At 43.2% G+C, this 20,252-nt stretch overlaps 2 protein-coding genes across 2 annotated transcripts in view; both read left to right on the top strand.

The window, feature by feature from the left end:
* Nucleotides 1–205: 205 nt before the first annotated feature.
* Nucleotides 206–7,613, top strand: LOC311106461 (denticleless protein homolog; the record flags this gene model as incomplete). Its single annotated transcript, XM_084148797.1, has 15 exons — nt 206–257; nt 809–934; nt 1,048–1,140; nt 1,403–1,464; nt 1,571–1,691; nt 2,313–2,378; nt 2,863–2,978; nt 3,094–3,167; nt 3,386–3,489; nt 3,740–3,844; nt 5,092–5,204; nt 5,358–5,447; nt 5,820–5,958; nt 6,233–6,909; nt 7,072–7,613. The coding sequence occupies 15 exons, from the start codon at nt 206–208 to the stop codon at nt 7,156–7,158; spliced, it is 2,025 nt and encodes a 674-aa protein (XP_084004923.1). The 3' UTR covers nt 7,159–7,613.
* A 2,434-nt stretch (nt 7,614–10,047) lies between these two features.
* Nucleotides 10,048–20,252, top strand: part of LOC311106874 (serine/threonine-protein phosphatase 2A 56 kDa regulatory subunit alpha isoform-like) — a 111,969-nt gene continuing 101,764 nt past the window's right edge. The window contains exon 1 of the mRNA XM_084149262.1: nt 10,048–11,133. Within this exon, the coding sequence (XP_084005388.1) occupies nt 10,989–11,133 (145 nt within the window). The 5' untranslated portion in view covers nt 10,048–10,988. The remainder of the gene's footprint in view (nt 11,134–20,252) is intronic.

Genomic DNA, 20,252 nt, shown 5'->3' with positions numbered 1-20,252 from the left:
GAGGTAGGAAGTGACGTAATACCGGAAGTATAAAATGTCCAACCAATCAGCGAGCGTGACGCAACTTTAGCGGGGGATTCGTCTGTTCTTTCAGTTTATTCAGTTCGCGGGAAAGGGAGCAACAAGCAGAAGATCACCGCACGGGAATTGCTCTGACGAATCGAAATATTAAAAAAAGTAGTCTGGCTTTGGCTCAGTTATAGATATGCTTTTTCGCTCTATTGTTGACAGAGGAGTCCGTAAACAGAGGCGCAATGGTAAGAATGTCAATGTATAGGAGTCCAGACAGTAGTCTGCCTTCAATCTTGCCTAACTTTTAAGTCATTTAGCAGACGCTCTTATCCAGAGTGACTTACAAAATAGCCTAGACAGCTACAGCACTGATAGAACAATGAGAAAGATATTTGGCTATAACTAGCTAGTTAGCCAAAGTTAGTTAGGTAGCTAGCTTAGCTGTGTTCACTATAACATTGTTGGCTGTTAGGCTGGCCATTTTGTGTTGCTGATGGATGGATGGATAGATGGTCCCCTGTAGCTCAGTTGGTATAACATGGCGCTTGCAGCGCCAGGGTTGTGGGTTCGTTTCAAACGGGGGGCCAGTATGATAATGTATGCACTCACTAACTGTAAGTCGCTCTGGATATGAGCGTCTACTAAATGACTAAAATGTAATAGATATTGTTGTGGGGAAGTGGCTAGCGTTAACGACTAGCTAAGGAGGACCCTGGTGGTGGCCATTACACACTGTTTTTGCTGCATGTTTCACAGTGGTTATACGTTTATTTTTTTGTTTCCTCTTCTCCACCAGACCTCAGCCCAAAGTACCCGTTGTCCTCTCTGCTGGAGGGCTACCAGTGTACACGGCATGATGAACACCTCTCATACGGGAACCTGGGGGTAGCCGTGCCCCCTTTTGGATGCGCCTTCTCTACAGGTAATACAGGAAGTACTTTACTGTGTGTCTATGAGGGCGTTAACCATGAACCACTGTTCTGATGGCCTTTTTTTGTTTTTCTGTTAACTGCTTATATTTTCCTGTCGTTTTAGCCCGAGGGCTGCAGAGTGTACTTGCCGTGGCCAACGAGGAGGGTGTCTTGAGGCTCTACAACACAGAGAACCGACATAGTCCAGTTCTGAAAGGTAACTTATCACCTGAGTGGCAAAACCACACCACCAACAGAGTAACTCAAGCATCTTGTTTATTGGACTGAGACAACAAATGTATGATAATGCACCCTTATTATGCAGACTGCCTAGGAAGGTTGTGAGACACAACACTGGTTGTGACTAGCCATTGCAGCTCTCTGAATCTCCAGCCTAGCTTGCCTTGTTTTAGGACCCTAACCCATTAAATGTCATCAGATGCCAATTGGGGTACAAACTTAATTTTCCTATTCCATAGAATGGATGGCACATGAGAATGCTGTATTTGACCTTGCTTGGGTGCCAGGGGAGGCTAGCTTGGTGAGTAGTAGAAGTTTTCCCTGATTTGTTTCACATCACACACAGTGGTCAGACTACTATTTTCTATAGATGTGTTAGACGCATGATAAAATGTTGTGTATATCAGGTGACTGCGTCAGGTGATCAGATGGCCAAGCTGTGGGACGTGACATCGGAGGAACTCCTTGGCAGCTTCAAGGGGCACCAGTGCAGCCTCAAGTCTGTTGCATTCACACAGCAGGATAAAGGTCATTTTCATATCAATTCAATAGAACTTTATTGACCTAGAGTGGCAGCGCATGATACATTAAAAACATGTAGTCCTAGACATATATATATATATATATATATATATATATATATATATATATATATATATATATATATATATATATATATATATATAAGTATGTTTCCTGAATGCAGAGACTCTGCTTGCTCCATGGAGTGTATGGTCTTGGTGTATCGAGTGTATGGTGTATAGCCATGCTTAAAAATGTTTTTATATGTGGTCCTCTGTAGCTCAGCTGGTAGAGCACGGCGCTTGTAACGCCAGGGTAGTGGGTTCGATCCCCGGGACCACCCATACACACAAAAAAATAATGTATGCACGCATGACTGTAAGTCGCTTTGGATAAAAGCGTCTGCTAAATGGCTTATTATTATTATTATTATTATATGATAGTCGTAGGCATCATCATATACCAGCTTGACAGCTCAGCTACTGAGAACAAAACTCTTCTTAAACGTCTGCTGCAGAGTTTCTGTTTTACCCCAGGGGAGCCCATGCTTTTTAGGGCAATGCACACTTTGTTGATTGTGTCCGAAAACCTCTTAGTAACCATGCTAACATCTCTCTTCTCCAACAGCTGTGTTCTGTACTGGGGGCCGAGATGGGAATATTATGGTCTGGGACACCAGGTGCAGCAAAAAAGGTAAGGACAGATATGAAAGTGATTACCCTTTTTCTTTAGTGTAAACAGTATGTTTGAAATCGATAGGTTAGTTGGTGCATATTTTGGATCTTAAATCTTTCAAATGTTTGAGTTTTTCAGTGAGTAAACCCAGAACTAAAACCTTGGGTAATTGTGCCTGATGCTTGATTAAGTTCTGGCGGGAGACGTGTTAGAAGATATACTAGAATGAGGAGCGGGAGAAGGACGGTTGCTCCACCCCCCTCTCTTTGCATGTTACGGGCAAGTCTATGGGCCAAATATCCCCTTCCGAAATGTGAAAGATGCGATCACCTGCGAAATTGTAATTTGTCCAAATGATCAGTCACAAGAATCTGTGCACCGGAACAAAGTTCCTTGTTAGTCGTCGCATCCCTCACTGTTGACAGACGCTACGATACCAGTTATGTTACGTGCGTCTGTCTACGAGAGATTGACTAATGGTGTTTGTTGTTTTTCCCTTCAGATGGCTTCTACAGGCAGGTGAAGCAGATCAGTGGGGCTCACAATAAGACGGACAGAAACACACCCTCTAACCCGAAGAAGAGACGCCCGGGCACACGCGGCATGGCCCCCTCTGTGGTGAGTAGCAAAACCGATCCAGTGTCCGTTTTTATTGTTCAGTTTATACTGATTACAGTTAGGGACTGGGATATTAAGAGCTAATCTGAAATCTGTTCTTCTCCATCTCTTGTAGGACTCCCAGCAGAGTGTCACCGTGGTGCTATTCCGTGATGAACACACCCTCATCTCGTCAGGAGCTGTTGATGGGTAATACTTTGTTTAATGCTACTGAGCAGTGCTGCTCTGGTTACGTACTGCGCTGGCCTGGTTACGTATCTGACACAGTTGCTGAACCTGGCTGAAAAGGACAGTGTGAAAAGAAAACATCTGAGCCAGTATGGTTTGAGTCGGCACGATGGTGTGACAAGCCAGCACCACAAAGAACGATTCTAACTTTCGAATGTGATGTTTTTCCATCCAACCAGGATAATCAAGATGTGGGACCTTCGGAAAAACTACACTGCATACCACCACGACCCCATACCCCTCCAGGCATACCCGTACCCAGGCTCCAGCACACGGAAGCTAGGTGAGTTTTCTCAAACATGACGCAAATTCTTAAATTGTATCCTTCCTTGGAATAGGCTAATCACTTATAAGACATTACTGGATTGGTGAAGCTACTGTCTGGAACTCATACTTTCATCTAGCCAACTGTAGTAAGATCAGTGAATACTGCAAAGGAATGAAGGAAGCCATTTTACAAGTATTCAAACAGGTTGTGTTGTTTTTTCCTAGAGTAGGACAAGTGTAGGACCTGATCTGTGTTGTCTGTGTAGGTTACTCGGGGCTGGTGTTAGACTCCACGGGCTCCAACCTGTTCTCCAACTGCATCGACGACAACATCTACATGTTCAACGTCAGCGGACTGAAAACCACTCCAGGTAAACAAATGCTCCCTAAAAAGCGTCTTCTGCATGTCAGTCTGTCATTCTATTTCTATGGCCACATCCATCAAAAGCATGACTGCATTCAGCCCAATACTTTTTTATGGCAAGTTACTTTAATGCACCTGTATAGTCTCCCATCCATTCACATTAAGCTCCTTCATGCCATTAAATGTTTAATATGCCACTACCACTGTTTACCACCAGGTGGGGCTGCACACTACTTCTGTACAGTTGAGGCTATTTTCTATATGGGAAGCTGTCAGATGGGAAGATTTATTTGCTTGAATAGCTAGTTGAACTGCATGTGCCAACACCATCATAATGAATTTGACCACTGTCATTTGGCTACCGTCTCCTCTCCCCTGTAACTATTCCCCAGGTCGTTGCTGTAAATGAGAATGTGTTCTCAGTCAACTTACCTGGTAAAATGAATAAAAATGTAACGTGCCTGACATGTATGATATTAAATCGTCTTTACAATAGCCCAGAGGTTGTTGAACAGACAGGATGGGTACAGTGTGTATGGGAGACTGTCTGACAGAGATGAGAAATACCTCAGTGTTTGTGTTATTAATTAGTCATCTAAGCCTGTGTTGTGTTCATTAGGACATGCAAAGGAAATGTTTTAAAAAGGTTGTAGTGGAAAGCAAAAATTAGCGGTTCTTATTGGACAAGTCAAGGTAGCCCCTCCCTCTTTTACTCTGCTGTCTTCTGTTTGTTGCCTAATGAACACCGCCCTGGTATTTTTACCCACTAGCTGAGACTGGGTGCTGCACTGCTGGGTGTGGGGTCTTTCTTCCGGCATTAGTCAAGAATGTAGCCCAGGGGGCTCTAACTTACCATGTGACCAGTCCCTTGACCGAACAGGACGTAATATGTGTGGAGACTGGAGTGCCTCCTCAGCAGGGCTCTACAGTGTGACCATTTGACATGCATATGTGCCGAAATGTAGCTTTGCGACCTGGAATTTATATTTAGGAGCACCAGTGCACCTAGAAAAATGAAGGATTCTAGCTTTTTTCATTGTGCTCCTACATTTCTTTGTGTGCACCTACTTTTTTCAACTTAGGCACACATGTGCTCCTTGAAAACAAAGTGCAGCGTCGAGCCCTGCTCCTCAGGATCACGTTTTGTGTACTCACCCTGTGTACCCTGAACAACTGAAATGTTGTTCTGGTGGTTTCAATTTCTGGTTCTGTGCACTTTTATTTCTGATGTTCTAACATGTCTTTCTCTTGCAGTGGCAGTCTTTGGTGGTCACCTCAACTCCTCGTTTTACGTGAAGTCCACTGTTAGCCCAGACGACCAGTTCCTGGCTAGTGGCTCAAGTGACCATCATACATACATCTGGAAGGTGAGCCGACATTTACATTTACCCAATCCAGTGAAAATCTTTGAAAAGCAGACTGACAGACGATGGCTGACAAATAAACATGCTTTGACTATTTAATAACTATTATATCCGTGCGTATATAACGTGTCTTACCCACCTATTTTCCTATTTCAGATCGCCGACCCAAAGCAGGCTCCTATGATGCTTCAGGGCCACAGCCAGGAAGTGACCTCCATAGCGTGGTGCCCCACAGATTTCACAAAGGTGAGATCGAAGATTTTGTCTATGTTCACATAGCCAGCATGATTTCAGATGGTATGTGTTTAGAATGTTACTCATTCAAGAACGGTCATCCTGCAGCTTCCAAGAAATACACCTTTTTGTGCTGCTTTTAGATCCATTCTGTGTCCCTGGAGCAAATGTTCACATTCTAAATGTTATGCCTTTGCCATAAAACTGAATTGTGATAGTTGAAGTGGTCAGGAGGAGGAGGTGCAGGGTTGTAGCCTGGGTAGACCAGACTGAAAGCTGTGTTCACCATTGAAACAATGATGAGTGCAGTGTTCAGTCTGGTTTAACCAGGCTAGGAGAGGTGTAGATTGGGGCCCTCTGTAATCTCATGCTCTGTCTTGGCAGATTGCTTCCTGCTCTGACGACAACACCGTACGGATCTGGCGTCTGGACCGGGGCACGGATGGAGCAAAGTCCTCTGTCGGAGAGGCCAATCTGGTGGGCTGGGCGTGTCCTAAACCTGCCACCACCGTGTCGAGTCCAAGTGAGTACCGCTACTGCTGCTATTTATCAGCAGAGAGGGGGTCCATTACATTTTTGACATTCCAATCAATGAGATAATAGGATTGGACATTACTAAAATGGCCTGATGAAAGATGGGGAATATCTAGAATTACATATCCATTGCAGTGGTTACCATCCTTAATTGTTTATACTGGTCTGTATAGCCAAACCATAACAAAGATGACTATCTCCAATGCTTCTTGAACAAGTGGAACTCTTAGGATTGAAACTAAAACTCTGTTTCTCTCCTTAAGGGCCTTTGAACCAGGCGGAGTGCACCCCAGCCAAGAGTCCCCGGGCAGGGAGTCTGGGGGCCCTGTCCTCCCCCCAGCCTGCCGCCTGCGCCCCCAGTGGAGCCGACCTGCCTCTACCCTCCAGCACCTCCGCCGCCTCCCCCCTTCAGGCCCAGGGTGCCAAGGCCACCCTCATACACCAGAAAACACCCTCCTCCATCAGGAACTGGTTTGCCCGGTCTCCTGGGGAACAGGTCACCTCTCCTCTCCACAAGGTACTCAGCCCCCAGAGCCCAGCCGGTACCCCTCCCTTGGAGAGGGGGGCCAAGCGCCGACTGGAGACGGGTGACTGTGGGGCAGCAGGGGGCTGCGAAGGTGCGGGGCAGTGCGACTGCGTCACAGAGCTCTACCCCGCAGCCAAGAGGAGCCGGGGACTGGCAGGCCTGTGCTGCCCCAGCCAGGAGCCACCTCAGGCGGGCACAGAGAGGAGTGAGGCCTGGGGAGGAGCGGGCCTACAGGTGGAGGACCAGATGCCTGTCCCATCCACACAGGCAAACAAGGAGAACTGCTCTCCAGGTGGGGCAGACTGGTTGTCTGTGATGAGCCAGAGGCTGAGGAAAGGTGTGGGAAACCCCAGCAGCACTCCCAGAAGCCCCAGTGCCTGCAAGGGGCAAGATGGCAGGATGCCAACCTCACCGGTATGCACAAGATCCTAAGTTACAAATTGACCTGAAATTAGTGAAGTCTAGTGATGTTACAGTATAAACAGGATTTGCTCCCAATGTAGAACAAACACTGACGGCTCTAACTGCATAATCGGGTACCTGTAATCATTGACCTTTCTCGTCTCTCCATCTCAGGCAATGCGCTCTTCCTCCCAAGCAATGCGTTCACCACGATCCATGCAGAAAATCTCCTCCTACTTCCAGCAAAAGCCTCCGGAGTGATCAACTTGGATTTAAATTGTATTCTCAGTGCTGATTGAGAGAGAGCGAGTGCAAAATCCTTGAGGGTTCTCCTACAGTATTTATATTTGTAATATTTTTTTGTATTTCCTATGTATTTTAATTGGGATCACTGTTCAACAGAAATATTTTTGAAGATACATGTTTATGTATGTGTGTGTATATATAATGTGTGTATGTATATGTGGGTTGATTCTTAACCTTCAAATCCCCAAAATGGGTACAATATTGCGTATCCTTAAAACAAGTTGTTCACTCAACATAGAAGACATACTTACGAGAGATTCCTCTTCTCATGTCTTTATTTTGTACATTAACTTTTTCTGCCGTCAGTTCATTCATTCGTACGAGATATTGTATAACTTTTGTGAAAATGTGCTTTTTGTGTGTATGTACATATTAACTTTGATTATTGCTTGTATAAACTGACTTTAGCCAAAGCTGTTGTGTCTTTCTGAACTTTTCATTGATTAAATACATGCACTTTGGCATACAACTTTGGAGTGGCACAGATCTAGGATCAGCTTCTCCTCCCTTAACCATTAGAGGGGGAAATTCCAAACGGACCCAAGATCAGTGTCTAGGGGCAACTTCACCCTACACCGTTCATCTCATGAATGCACAAGTTTGAATTCCAGTCTTGGCTCCCCATACTGAATAATTAGCTGTGTCACTACCATGTCACACTACAAGTCATGAAGTGACCATGGGACTGGAATTAGCACTAGTGAAGGATAACGTCAGGTTTCACTACAAAATATTTAGATATTGCAGAAAGTATGTCCCTAGACAACAAAAAAATTAAATTGTTTAAGAGCAAACTTTGTTGTGTTATCATAGAAATTAAATCTATTTCTATGGTACTATGTACTACATTTTCTCTTTAGGTCACAGCCCCATGCAATGCTGTTCATCAGTAAAAGGTTTCCAACACTGGTCTCCAACCTGTTGTTTTAACCTGACATCAAATGTTATTTGTCACATGCTTTGTAAACAACAGGTGTAGACTAACAGTGAAATGCTTACTTACAGGCCCTTCCCAACAATGCAGAGAGAAAGAATAGAAAAGTAATGACATATTTATCTTCAGTCATTTAGCAGACACTCTTATTCAGAGTGACTTACAGGTGCAATTAGGGTTAAGTGCCTTACTCAAGGGCACATCAGCAGATTTTGCACATAGTTGGCTCGGGAATGCAAACCAGCAACCTTTCAGTTACTGGCCAATGCTCTTAACCCTAGGCTACCCGCCGCCCTCAATATTAAAAGTAATAATAAATACACATATGCGTTTTGCGCTGTGTTAATCGTGTTTTGACATAAACAATTACATAATTGTATATATTTTGTGCTGAAAGGAGACTTAGAATGAATGATAGTTTGTAGACCTGTCAACCTGCAAAAAATGTGTCTCATGAGAACATTTTCTTCTGCACTCTTCATGTGATCACATGTGCAAAGGTTAGCATGCTACTAGTGCTTGTGGGCTTACATTCAGAGAGTCACATGGGGGTCAAACAATCCTTCTAACCACTCACTTTGCTGTAATAACCTAACGTAGCAGGTGTAGAAAGACGCCTGAGCGGAGTCCCCACTTCTATTTTTCAGAGGAAACAGAAGTTAGGTTGCAAATAGGCCCTGTATTCCTGAAAACCGGCAACATCCGCTTTCTGCTCATGCTGCTAAGTGTGTTGCTGTAAATGTAATGGACAGATTTGTAAAAAAAATAGGCTAGATACTGTACTAAGATCCAAATAAAAAAAGTCACAATTGTGACTTTTCAAAATCCTTGGGACGTCCCTACCCCATTGAAGTTGACATTTAAAATGGTTAGGGTTTAGTGTAGGGACGTCCCAAGGAGTCCGGATAGCACTAACCACAGATTTACTCGATGCTACAGTGTATCCTCCTGATGGATAAAGATAGTATTACATATTAGTCATTTAGCAGACGCTCTTATCCAGAGCGACTTACAGTTAGTGCATAAATTTTTTTCATACTGGCCCCCCGTGGGAAACGAACCCACAACCCTGGCGTTGCAAGCGCCATGCTCTACCAACTGAGCTACACGGGGCCTGATGTACTTGCAATTGTATCATGATGTACTTGCAATTGCAAGTGCCTGGCCTCAAAAGAAGCACTCACTTGAAGGCCAGTGTGATCTGAAATGACAATTGTGACTTTTTTTATTTGGATTTTAGTACAGTATCTAGCCTATTTTTAAACGTTTCCAGTTTCCAATTTTTCATTGGCCTTTGAGAATGTCATTTGTTTTCTGTGCAGATTAAGGGGGTTAGATTAATCTCGCCCGGACGCCCGTCTATGCGTGATTTCCATCGGCTGAAAATTGATAGCATTCGATTTGGAACCGGGCAGCCTCCCGAGTGTGAACCAGGTGCCCCGTTCATAGCCCATGCGACGTTGGCTCAAAACAAAAGTGACGTAATTCAGCATATATAGTAATTAGTACGATTATGTGTTTTATCGTGCAAAAGTGATTTATTTTGATAAAAAACACTGTATCTGCCTTCCAAATGAAAAATAGTTAGACAATTCAAACATGTATTTTATGGGAAATATATGTGGTATGTTTCTGGACGATGCACTATGCTGCTTTGTTGACAAAATGACCGAGCCGCACAGATAATTGTTCGATTTGAGAATGGAGCTCCTCCCTCGCCGCTTTCGCCCGATGACGTGACGGGCCTTTGCTCGGTGCCCCACGGCTCAGCATAATCGAATCCGTCCATTGTCACATGGTTTAGAGCCCGGTTTTTATCGAATTCGATTGGTTAAAAAATGCATGAGCGTGCAAGTTTCTACATTTTTGTTGGATATTGGAGTTGTCTGTCAATTACGTACACTCGTGTCACAAAATGCAACCCGACAACGATGCAAAACTGTTTATGATTGCACAGACTCTACAGTGTTGTGGCTTCTACATGGATTTGTTTTATCTAGCTATCTATTGAAAAAGTTATTGTTGAGGTCCGAGCATAGCTGAAAATTCCTTATCGATGTGTCAGTGCAACTCGATAATCAAATAATTCGGACTAAATGGACACGGGAAAGTGCTGAACATGACTCCATTGGCGCCGTGGTTCTACCGATACAAACGTTACTGAGTAGTTCGAGGTTGCCAGACTTCATTCGTCCAGACTGTTTTTCATTTAGACAAAGCCAACTCCGGCTAGAAGACACGGAATACAGTATTTATTTTTCTTGTTGAAAATAGTATGAATTTCATAATGAGAGTTCGCTTTAAATTGTAAATGTTCATATTATCTAGTTAGCTAACTGCGTTTTAACACGTTAGCCAAGAAGCTAGCTAGCGTTAGCATTTTTTGTCATTTAACGTTACCTAGCGTAATTGTTTTCTCTGAAATAGTTAGCTAACGTTAGTTAGCTATAAAAATGACACCTATAGCAACAGGTATATTGCAGAAATTACAAGTTAACAAATATACGCAGCAATTTAGTTAGGCAGTGTTTCTGTTGTCAGACAATTAGCTAGTTAACGTTAGCCTAACAACTTTGGCTTGTTAATACGCGTAACGTTAGTTTTGTAAACAGCTCGCTGGACTCTCAACAAGCGGACCGAATTATGCGGCCTTTACATGGAAACTGATTAACAAGCTACAGTAGTGGATCCAACAAGGAGAAGAGGTGTTCTTCAAAGCTTGCGGTTTACTCCATTGTTTCAAGTTGGATATTTTGATGCGCCTGGGCTGGGAGACATAGCCTACTTGTGGTAAACCCTGAATCTGTCGTTGCTGCACTTGTCAAACATATTTTATCGTTTATGCATCACAATGTCGGCTATCTCTGCGACTGAGAAAGTGGACGGGTTCACGCGAAAATCAATGAGGAAAGCCCAGAAACAGAAGAAATCTCAAGGGTCGTCCCAGTTCCGAACTCAAACCCTTACCGAGCTTTCCCCCTTGCCGCAGCTCAAAGGTAAGACTACTAGAGGATACAAATTCTGCTCGAAATAGTGTCCAGTGAAAGGCTGGTAGTGTAGTGTTGATACTTTCCCTTTACACTAGCAAACGTGATCAGTACCTGACTTACTCAGACATCGATCTGTACAGGGATAAAAATGTGTTGGTGTTGAATGAAACGCGGAAGCTATGGGTAGCTAATGACATTTGCAATGACATGCATTTTCACCCTCTGTTCCTTGGCACCCAGCTGTGATCCATGTTCAGGTGTGCTCACAAGGACTGAAGTGCAATCCTTGCAAACTAGGCTACATTGAGCTGATGAGATTGATCAAATTGCAGATACTGTTGTAAATTGTACACTGCCTACGTTTTAGCTGGTGCTGATTTCTGTTCTGAAATCTTCTCTCCATTGCTGACAGTTCCTCCACTCTCAGAAATAGCACCATTGTTATTGCATGGTATCTGCTATTTTGACAGCGGGGACTGTGAAGAGACACACAGGTACAGACACATGCATATGTACACACATGCTAGCACACGCACTCTACACACACTTACATTGTAATATTGTTGTATGGTGGTATTATGCATTTTGTATTGTAGATATGTAGTGGTGTAATAATGTTATATGATGTACTGTTTTATATTTTGTTTTATGTGTGATGCAAGTGCCTTAATGTGTTTGGACCCCAGGAAGAATAGCTGCTGCCTTGGCAGCAGCTAATGGGGATCCCTAATAAATACATGTTATTCCTGCCAGCTTCATATTGTACCGTAGTACTAGTCACGATGCACCTGTATAGTTGTTGACTAATGAAGAGTGTGGTTATTTTCTTGTACGAGACACAGGGGCCTAAGGCCAGACAAATACATTAATTTATGTTTTGAATACATGCATGTTACAGAGCTCTCTGTAAACATAGGCCTTCTATGGTATTCAATAACTTTCTATTGTTTGTTTTGGTAAGGAGAAGCTTGCATATCAATGTCCCTTTCTGAGAATTTCAACCCAGCTGGAGAGTGTGATATGTTTTGTACACGTTGGCAGCCAGGATAATTGTAATGTAGCCTATCTGTTCTAGCTACTGTAAATTGTGTTATAGGACATTTCAAGATTGATACTGTAAACAGTTGCCTCAACAAACATTTCCACAGTCAAATTACTCAATCTAAAACTTTGTCAGACACACTATGAAACCTATGGGGATTAGATTGCTTCATACTCAGCAGCATTATTGGAATTGACGAAAGAGGTTCAGAATACCAGAATCTAAACCGCTCTGCACTTTTATGTGCATACCTCTTTATCTTCATTCAGGAATTTTGCCAAATTCAGTGTTGGCCACATATCTCAATCACACGTGTGAATTGAGCGCCAGTGATGAGCTTCCCTTTGTCAACTCCACATATTGCAAGGTCAAGAGCTTGGTTATTATCTGATGGGCTCCCACTGTGGCTTGTCTGTCCCCAGGTCATTTGTACAGTTCGTTGTAGGAACTCTCCAAATGTAGCTTAATGGCATCTGTGTTGCAATGACAATTTGGTCTTTAATGTTGATGCAGAGTAATTTATTTAGCCGTAATAGAGATTTATTTCAAGAAGCCTGTATGGGAGAGAAATGTCAATGTATTCAGGAATAACAAACGTGTTCATGAGTATAAAGCAATGTGCCTCCTTTCACCTTAAGAGGCCATTTTGGAGACTCAAAATTCACCCTATCCTCACGTCTACTGCATGGTATTGTGAAGACTGAAACTTTTAATTTTCTAAAGCAAAACCTCTCACTGACTTCAGCAGTCAAGTTCAGACAAGTTAGCCTTCCAACATGTTGAAATGGCGAGGGAAAAGTGCAGACACTCTGAACCTTGGGCCTACATGGCATTGACTTGGTTACTGCTGCTTGTGGATTGAGGGAATATTTGGCTGGTTCAGTTATTTGTGACTTTTTATCTTTGTTTGGTTAAAAAGGTAATGTGCAGTTAGTTATACACTACACTGAACGAAGGCATTGATGAATATTACAGAGTAACGTGTCATAAACGGCCCCACACCAGCGGGACCAGAAGGACAGGTGCAGAGGGAGAGACCCTAGGGGGCTTTAGGCTTCCCTCAGTCGGGTGGTCTCCCACCTGCTCCCTCCTTCCTGGACCTGCAGCAGCAGGCTTCCTCTCTCTGTCGTTTTAACCCGGGGGGGGGGGGGGTGATCCTTTGCTAGTTACAGCCACTTTCACCAAGTTTTTTTGGGGGTTCCATTCAGCCCCATTCAGCAAAATGGCGCCCTTCAAATTGATTCGGGAGTCTATTTTATTAGACTGTTTAGTACCTAGTAGTTATATAGTAGTAGACTAGCCTAGTATGTAGTTTCATGGCCCTTTCTATTCTGATAGTTGTAGTCGACCATAACCTCTAGGCTACCTTTGTACTCTTGCGCCTGTGAATGTGTGCATTTTATTAAAGACGTCACAGACGGGTTCAGCTCTGGGTGACGATAATGCTGGAGTGACTCACCGCTTTGAACAGAGGATTGTGTAGAGGGGGTTAGTATGTGTGTGGAGTGTGTTGTCCGGGACAGTGTTCCAGGCCAGTGATAGGTGTTTTTGTGTATGTGCATAGAGGGCCTTTTGAGGCGCCGTAATCTCCCGACATGAATTCTGAGGGCGTGTGCGGGGTGAATACTTGTGGGAGACCAACAGATGTGCACGATGTTGCATAATGACAAATGGGCCTAAGTGGGGTTGTGGGCATGTGAGCGGAGCTGGAGCGGAGCGTGCCCAATTTGACTGGAGCATGGAGCGAGCGCTCCAGTAGCGCTCACTTCAATTCACAAGCTCAGGGCATGCCCAGCATGCATTTGTAGGCTACTTGTGTGCTGCTATAGCCCCTTCATGGAGTTCGCTAAATATTTTCATAAAGAAACGGATAAAATCAAGGTGACTTACAAAGATGAGGAAGCCCAAGAGCAAGAGAGGGTGATGTAGTGTCCACAACTAAATAATCATTGTTGAATCTGAAAAGACACGTATCCCGAAAGCATGATGGTGTACTACGTGCACATGCTAACAGAAAGTAACCAGGTGGGTAGCTAGCGTGTCATTGTAGCAAAGTATTTATAAACAAAATTCTGATCTCTTCAAAGGTTTGTTCTATTATCTAAACAAAAGGCTATCATTGATATTGGCCCAATTGGCCTGACATATTACGTCTTTCAAGGAGCTTTCTGTTTTGACAGGGTTATTTTTGCTTGCTTAAAATCCTTTAGGCCTACCTATAGATTTCTTTTTTTAAACAACTCCGCATCCCTGCCCAGCCTGGCAAGAGTGGCCCGAAGGGTGTTTAGCATCCCCAGTGGCTCTGCAAGCACGGTGAGGGTATTCTCCGCTTCTGGCCAGCTCTCCAGGCACCATCGCATGAGCCTGAAGACACAGACTCTGGCCAAACTTGTGTTTCTAAAAGTGAATTCAAAGGCCTAATAAGTCCTTTTTTCATTTCATTTTTAATTAATTCTAAGTAAGTCACAGCCTATAGGTGCAATTTATGGACTATAATGGTTTAATACAACAAAATGTTGTTTAAATGCTGAGCGCTTAATGTTCCTGCCAGCCTAGTGTGTCGCACTCGCAAATGCTTCACAATTTATTTATTTGTAGGGTATAGCCTTGAGATAATAGGCTAATAAAATAGCCTAAACAATTCATTTTCATTCTTTCTTAGGCTACCTTTCTGGTTCCTGACCTATTTAGTGTTTATATGCTGTTTTAATACGACATGTAGCCTATTTGAAATGATGAGTGCTTCTTAGTCACCTTTTTGTTTATTAAAATTATTTCAATTCAAATCATATGGTTTGGTTTCAATACTTCAAAACCAAATGGTATACCATGTAGTCACAAAAATAGATGGGTGTTGGTTAAATGGTGATTTTAATGAAAGGAGTGAATTTGGAGCAGCAGTTTTTTTTCCTGTGAGCAAGGAGCGGTTTTTAGCAGAGTGGTTGGAAAGGACATGGAGCGCCATGGCGGTGCTTGTGCACCGCTCCATGAGGGGGATTATCGACTGCTCAACTCCGCTCACATACTCTGGTATAAAGTAATGTGATGTTTTTTTCAGCATTTCAGACAGAATGACCTGCAGAACGAATGGCTGTCCTTGTCAAGCTGTGCAAGAATGCATGCTTATTTGAGTGACTTCACAGTAATTAGGCACAGTGGTTGGCTGTGAGGAGGGGAGCTAACTGGATGTCTTGCTGGGGAGGTGATTGCCATGATGGATGTGTGTGTCCCCCACCAGCTATCTCTCCCTCTCCCTTCCTCCCTCTCTCTGGAGCAGAGACCTCATTCTACCTCTCTTGTGTTGCCTAATCTGTCCGTTCCTCTGACCCCCTTTTGTCCCATCTGTGAGCCTGTAATAATAGAGCTAGCCTAATGCTTGAGTGAAATGGGTTGCACAGAGGAGGAGGAGTAACTCACCTCTTGTGTTGGTGTAGTGGGGTTAGGCTCTGATGTGTCAAATGAGCAGTGGTTTTTGTGGCAAAGTTCAATTGGGACAATTTGTTTGCGGTTAGCCGTGGGTGTGTGTTTGACTCCGCTCAGGTGTGGGTCCCCCACAGAGGTATACGCCACGCTCATTTGATTCCTGACTGTGGTTCCATCTCTGGTTGAAGTCCTAGGAATGGTTCCTATCTGCTGCCCAGAGGACTCACTCTGGCTCTCCCTCTTTTTCCCAATCAACTACTTTTTAAATAACTCACCCAGGTCGATTTGCCGTTTCAATCACGTTGAAATATTCCCTGGGTATAAAGATATATGGATGTTTGATTTCTTTTAGATCCATAACCTTGACAGGAAGCAACGTGATTGTGCACCTCTGGTTTTATATAATTGGCTTAGCTGTGTCTGCACTGATAGGGGAGCGACAGCTTTGGATTCATATGAATGCCTCTGTCATGAATAAAAAGTAATTTCCTCTGGTATAGTCCTGAACAATTAGCCCACACACGTGGGCCTATTTCCTAAAACATAAACAGCTTGACATTGCTCATATTTCAAAGCATTCTAACAGGCTAGCCTACACATCTGAACTTATTTGCATTATAACACTATAACCCACAGTCTACGCATCATAACAATAACCTAAATGCTTTACTGTGACCTTTCTCCGCTTGAATCATGCCATGTTTGTTAGGGCTGGGAATTGTCAGGGACCGCACGATACGATAATATCACGATACTTAGGTGCCGATACGGTATTGCGATTCTCACAATTCTATGTCTATTGTGATTCGATACTGCGATTTGATGTTCCAAACATATTGCTCTGTATGTCTGCTGGAGAGATATGCGAGAGCATGAGAAAATGAGTTTTGATCAATCATGCAAATAAGTGTTGAAAACATGTTGGCACTATTTAAAGAGATGGAGAACAAGCTATAGGATGAAAAAAAGTACCTAACAACAACAACATATACATACACTGTGTACAAAACATTAGGAACACCTGCTCTTTCTATGACATAGAATGACTGACCTGGTGAATCCAGGTGAAAGCTATGATCCCTTTTTGATGTCACCTGTTTAAATCCACTTCAATCAGTGTAAATGAAGGGGAGGAGACAGGTTAAAGAATGATTTTTAAGCCTTGAGAAAATTTAGACATGGATTGTGTATGTGTGGCATTCAGATGGTGAATGGGCAAGACAAAATATTTAAGTGCCTTTGAATGGGGCATGGTAGTAGGTGCTAGGCGCACCAGTTTGTGTCAAGAACTGCAACGCTGCTGGGTTTTTCCACATTCAAGTTTCCCGTTTTGTATTAAGAATGGTTAGCCACCCAAAGGACATATAGCCAAGACACAACTGTGGGAAGCATTGGAGTCAACAAGGGCCAGCATCCCTGTGGAACGCTTTCGACACCTTGTAGAGTCCATGCCTCGACAAATTGAGGCTGTTCTGAGGGCAAAAGAGGGGGGGCAACTCTATATTAGGAAGGTGTTCCTAATGTTGTTTTGTACACTCAGTGTGTGTGTGTGTACACAAATCAATACTTGGAGTCAAAGTAGCGATATGACATCGTCCAAAATAATATTGCGATATGTAACTGTATCGTTTTCCCCCCCATCACTAATGTTGGTGGTCCTCTCCAACCTAAGGTTATTGGGTCAGTGTGGGTAAATACCTGGAAGCAGGAGTTAGTGAGAAGCTGTAGAACCCATTATACTGTAAATGGCTTTACTACATAATGATTGGCTAGAGATAATGCATGAATCACAGTATAGCATTCTTGGGAAGTACTGCAGCTGTAAAGACGCTCCTCTTCCTTCCTGCATTGGAGATGCTGGAGTGTTTATAGCCCCATGTTGTGTGATAGATACTGAAATGATGACTCACTGGGAGGCCAGCACGGTTGCCATGGCAACCAGAAGCCCTGCAAGGTATTTCGCAAAGCATGTTAGACAAATTAGAGATTTTCCCAAAGATAGCCGGCTTCATTTGAAGTCAGCCTTCAGAGGTGTTTTAAAGATGGATCTGCTGAAACCCCTGCCAGTCTTGGAGCGATTGGTCTTCAGGGGTGTTGAACACAGATAAGTTAGGTCGCAAGCTTAGCTAATTCGTGTCCTGCTTTGTCAAATGCACATAGATTGATCGGCTTTGTCATGTGACTTGTTTCCACTGTGTGTGCCAACAGACTGGGAATCAATTCATTTTTATTATCTTTTGATCAAGGGGGTGTGGCATGCTGCTTTCATGTAGCTCAGTGGATGAGTCTCTCTTTTTATTCATGTGCAAACTGACTCATTTGCAATAGATGCCCATCAAGTGGTAAATATGAGTGCTCTCTGTCGACCACAACCTACCAGACATCATCGATCACTTACGTCACGTTTATTGTTTGCCCATCACAGCCTGGGTGCTATGGCAGGCAACTATGTGTGCACATTCATTCGGAGTTGCTCTTTGTGTGTGAGTGCACTTTGTTCTCTATGAGTGGTCCGCACAAAGCAGCCTTGGGTTGTGGATGCGACACTGGGTGTAACCACGGGGTTGCGAGTGCCCGGATGACGATTATGTAATACCAAAGCAATACAAATGGAACGCTTATAACCTAGTACTAAATGAAATATGTTATTACAGAAGTTAATCAGCAGATAGGCCAGACTGAACAATGTGAAATTCCATGCATTTTATTTCCCCCCAAGTGATTAGTTGAGTATGGGACATGATCTGGTATGCAGTCTAGTGGTGTAATATCATGTCTCACTCTACAGGAGGCCAGACCTCTAAGCACAGCCCCCTTGGTCTTTCCGGCTGATAGACCTCTTTCTCAGAACCCAGTAACACCTACTCAAGTGTCACCGTGTCCCATGGATGGAACCGTCGTAACGTGAGTAAAAGACCCCTGTGCTACGGTTACTGGGTGACAGGTGGGATTAACACTTTCAGGACACAAGTTGTTATGTCCAAAATAAACCTGATGAGAATGATTGCCATTCCTTCCAGGTTTTCTTTTTTTCCTTCTCTCTTTTGAATTTCACTGGACCGTGTAAAAGCCCTGACCAGTCCCATATGGAGCCCAGGGTTTTGTTTATGGTGTGTTGAGGGTTTGTTATTTGAAACCAGGCTGGGGGAACCTGCCGAGAGTCCACTAGTTGTACGTGGATCCTTTGTTTGCACTGACTCAATCTCGAGTACATTATAGCGTAGAATAAGTTATGCTTAGCAATTACAGTGAGTGACTGAAGGGAGCATAGTCTTTAAAACGCAGACGTAGTGGACATATTTTTAGAGTAGATAGAATTTTGCCTGATCACACCTGCAGTTGAGGCTTTTTTACACCTAGCAATCTCAAGACCTATTACATTATCAGTTATGCTGTAATTTCACCATATTCATATAGCCTAGTGTTATTCCTTTGGTTGAAGCCTACCAATTTCTTGAGATTTCTGCTAATTCGCCTCTTCTGTCCTTGCCTGTATTACTCATGTTAAATATAAAACAGCAGTCGGCACCAGGCCTCCAGTTTTTGTAGCAAAACATTTACATTTTAGTCATTTAGCAGACACTCTTATCCAGAGCGACTTACAGTTAGTGAGTGCATGCATTTATTTATTTATTATTATTTTTTAAACAGTCTTTTTAATCGGCTCATTGACATCTGTTTTCTGTTTTCGTCACATGCTCAGCCGGCATCATGCGACTGGTGTGAGAAGCAGACTGGCTGACTGAAAGCAGTCTAACCCAAGCAGTTTAGCAGCGGCAGCATGTCAAGGGTTGTGTGGTATCAATCGTCATGCATAAATGGCCACATTTAGCCTAGCCTAAACAAGGTCCTTTCTTTCCTGGGGTTTGTAGAATTTTGACACATTTTGAGTCACACAGAATCGTGTGTTCTCTTCTCCGTCATTTAATCCATAGATAAAAGGGGAAACTAATAGTTTCTAATAATCTCTCCTCTAGTAGTAGTAGTAGTACTAGTAAACTAAAATTCATTAAATTATTTTTCCCCCTCATCAATCTACACACACATTTCTAAAATAATACAACATTAATTAAATATCACATTTACGTAAGTATTCAGACCCTTTACTCTGTACTTTGTTGAAGCACCTTAAGCAGTGATTACAGCCTCGAGTCCTCTTTGGTATGATGCTACAAGCTTGGCACACCTTTTATTTGGGAAGTTTCTCCCATTCTTCTCTGCAGATCCTCTCAGGCTCTGTCAGTTTGGCTGGGCGGCCAGCTCTAGAAGAGTCTGGGAAGTTCCAAACTTCTTCCATTTAAGAATAATGGAGACCACTGTGTTCTTGGGGACCTTCAATGCTGCAGAAATGTTTTGGTACCCTTCCCAAGATCTGTGCCTCAACACAATCCTGTCTCTGAGCTCTACGGACAATTCCTTCCACATCATGGCTTGGTTTCTGCTCTGACTTGCACTGTCAACTGTGGGACCTTATTTAGACAGGTGTGGCCTTTCCAAATCATGTCCAATCAATTGATTTTACCACAGGTGGACTCCAAACAAGTTGTAGAAACATCTCAAGGATGATCAATGGAAACAGGATACACTTGAGCTCAATTTTGAGTCTCATAGCAAAGGGTCTGAATACTTATGTAAATAAGGTTAACTTATTATTACTGTT

Source organism: Coregonus lavaretus (genome assembly GCF_964263955.1).
Source record: "Coregonus lavaretus genome assembly, chromosome: 31".
Classification (NCBI taxonomy): Eukaryota; Metazoa; Chordata; class Actinopteri; order Salmoniformes; family Salmonidae; genus Coregonus; species Coregonus lavaretus.
Note: the sequence above shows the minus strand (reverse complement) of the source record. Positions and strands in the feature narration are given on the sequence as shown.